Here is a 2,745-nt window from a genome sequence, read left to right as displayed (position 1 = left end):
TCTTCTTCTTCTTCTTCTTCTTCATTCCTCATCTATATAAAATGGCTTCTCCACTCTCACAAACCACTCAGCCTCGGAAGAGAAAGGGAAACAGAGAGAGCTATGGCTGGTGGTAGTGATTTGTTGCCACTCTTGGCTATGGTGGTTGTCCAGTTCCTGTATGCAGGCTTGAATATTACATCAAAGTTAGCCATGGAGTTTGGGATGAATCCAATGGTTCTAGTTGCTTACAGGCAGATGTTTGGTACCATAGCCATAGCTCCTTGTGCTTACTGGTTTGAGAGGTATGTCTACTTTTTTACATCTCATTTTACTTCATAACTTGAGTTATTAAGAGTATATATATACTATTAACAAGCAAATGACTGTGCAGAAAAGGGAGACCCAAGATTACAAAGCCTATCCTGTTTCAGATTCTACTGTGTTCCTTAACTGGGTAAGCAAAACCACTGCTAAGCTTTGTAAAACACTAAATATAAGAAGATTCTACTCTATAATCCTATAAACATGACATGCAGGGCAACAGGAAATCAAGTGTTTTACTATGTTGGGTTAAAATATTCATCCCCCACCATCGCATGTGCATTGACCAATGTCCTGCCTGCTGCCACTTTTCTCCTCGCTCTTCTTTTCAGGTATCTAAAGTTTCCTTCTCTTTTCACTCACCATTTTAAAATCATCGCCACTCATTTCTGCACTGCATTTCAATACAATTAATCTTGTTTGGTAGACAAGAATCTGTGGGGATCAGGACAACCCCAGGTGCAGCCAAGGTGATGGGGACTGTTGTGTGCGTCGGAGGGGCAATGTTGCTGTCGTTCTACCATGGACAAACCATCAACCTGGGTGAATCTGGGATTCATTGGAAGTATGCCGAGATGATGAGGGGGGGAAGTTCCAGCAGCCAAGGCGGCAGCGCCATCTGGGGCTCTCTCTACTTGATCATAAGCTCTGTTGCTTGGGCGGCTTGGTTTGTAATCCAAGTCAGTGTGTTTTTTAACTTTGCTTCTTTAACAACTTCGCTTCTTTCTTTTTTGCTGAGCCAAATCTAAGACACTACTGTTAATTCCTGCAGGCAAGGGTTAACTCTCAGTTTCCAGCTCCCTACACAAGCACGGCTATCATGACTTTCATGGCAACCATTCAATGTGGAGCAATCGCCGTTGGCATTGAGCACAACACAGCTGCAGCTTGGTCATTGAAAAGTCCAATCCGCCTTGTTGGTGCTCTCTATGCGGTATCATTGTTCCTTCTCCAACTAACCTTCTCCTGAACAGAATTGAGAATCTCTGACCATCAAGAATCTGATGAAGAAATCTCAATTACTGATTCCTTTTCTTTTCACAATACAAAGGATTCGCAGATGTTGTCCATTTCAAACTAAACACACATCAATTTGCTACTACAACCTACACAAAAAGCTTAATTAATACTAATGACCATAATAATCTTCTCCTCTCTAACTAAGTTTTACATTTTCAGGGAGTGGCGTGCTCAGGGGTTGCATTTTGCCTAACCTCCTGGAGTATCCAAAAGAAAGGTCCTCTCTATGCCTCAGTTTTCAACCCCTTCTTGCTCATTATAGTGGCTATTTTCAGCTGGACCTTCTTTCAAGAAAAGTTATACGTAGGAACGTGAGTATCTAGAAGTTCCGATCAACAAGTTTATATTGTATATTGAACTTGGGTTCAAATGCCAACAAAAAACATGGTTGTCTCAGTGTTGTAGGGTCATTGTTAATTGTTGTTGGGCTATATGCTGTCCTATGGGGAAAGACCAAAGAGGAGAAACTACAACAGGTTATTGAAATGGCGGCAGTAGCAGAGGCAAAGCTGGATGAGTGTAATACCAAAGATGACTTGGAAGAACAGTCGTATGTGGTTTCAAATGGAAATATTCTCCATAGGTAATAGATGAGAGAAAGGAGTAAGAAAGGTAATACAGATCAAAATCCATTCACTTCCAACAGAAGACAGAGTCAAGAAAGAAGATGTTCAAAGGAAGGCATAGCATCTCCAGCGGTTGTATCCCTTTTATGAAATGAAATTTGACGTTGTTGAAGTCCCAATATTCACTACTTTACATTCTAGAGCAAAATGATGATACGAAAAAGTCATTGTAGCTTATGAAATTACAACAACAACTGTTATTATTGCATCTTCATGATGATAATCCTTAAGTAATCAAAATACCAGAAGGCAGCAGCAGAAATGGAATCAGTGATCTAAGTATGAGGAGAATGGAATCATGTTTAGAATCAGTGATTAGTCAAGCTCACCAGGTTTAAAAAACTTGAGACGGCGGGATAATTCCGATTCCGATTCCGGTTCCGGTTCCGATTCCGATTCCGGTTCCGGTTCCGATTCGGATTCCAGGAGACGTGACATTATAAATGATAATTTAAAAGAAGGCAGGGCGATCAACCAGCGTTGAGGATGAGGGGGTTGGAACCCTCCATGGATGACGATGGTGGAGGATTGAAATTGGGGGCACACAAATGGAGTTTTTTAAAACACGGATTGAAAAGGAAACAAATGGAATTCAGAAATGGGAATTTTAAAACAAAAAATGTTAAAAACTTATTTGGCCCATGAAGGTTTCGAACCTGCGACCTTCGCGTTATTAGCACGACGCTCTAACCAACTGAGCTAATAGGCCGCTTGTGTCAGCTTTATCTGTTTATTAAAAATATAATTATTATTGTTACAGAGAAATGGGAATGAGACATATTTCTTTTTTTTTTTT

At 40.5% G+C, this 2,745-nt stretch overlaps 1 protein-coding gene and 1 non-coding gene across 2 annotated transcripts; one reads left to right on the top strand and one right to left on the bottom strand.

Moving 5' to 3' along the window:
• Positions 1-6: 6 nt before the first annotated feature.
• Positions 7-2,157, top strand: LOC111784236 (WAT1-related protein At1g09380-like; the record flags this gene model as incomplete). The annotated part of the gene is given in 7 exon segments (XM_023665023.1): positions 7-284; positions 374-436; positions 519-635; positions 731-983; positions 1,076-1,237; positions 1,483-1,634; positions 1,721-2,157. Coding segments are annotated over 7 exon segments (1,119 nt in total). The 3' UTR covers positions 1,911-2,157.
• Positions 2,158-2,584: 427 nt separating this feature from the next.
• Positions 2,585-2,658, bottom strand: TRNAI-AAU. Its single transcript has one exon. It is a non-coding gene; the product is annotated as a tRNA-Ile (tRNA).
• Positions 2,659-2,745: the final 87 nt, after the last annotated feature.

This window comes from Cucurbita pepo, unplaced genomic scaffold (assembly GCF_002806865.2).
Source record: "Cucurbita pepo subsp. pepo cultivar mu-cu-16 unplaced genomic scaffold, ASM280686v2 Cp4.1_scaffold000176, whole genome shotgun sequence".
Lineage (NCBI taxonomy): Eukaryota > Viridiplantae > Streptophyta > Magnoliopsida > Cucurbitales > Cucurbitaceae > Cucurbita > Cucurbita pepo.
This window is presented reverse-complemented; position numbering and strand designations above follow the sequence as displayed.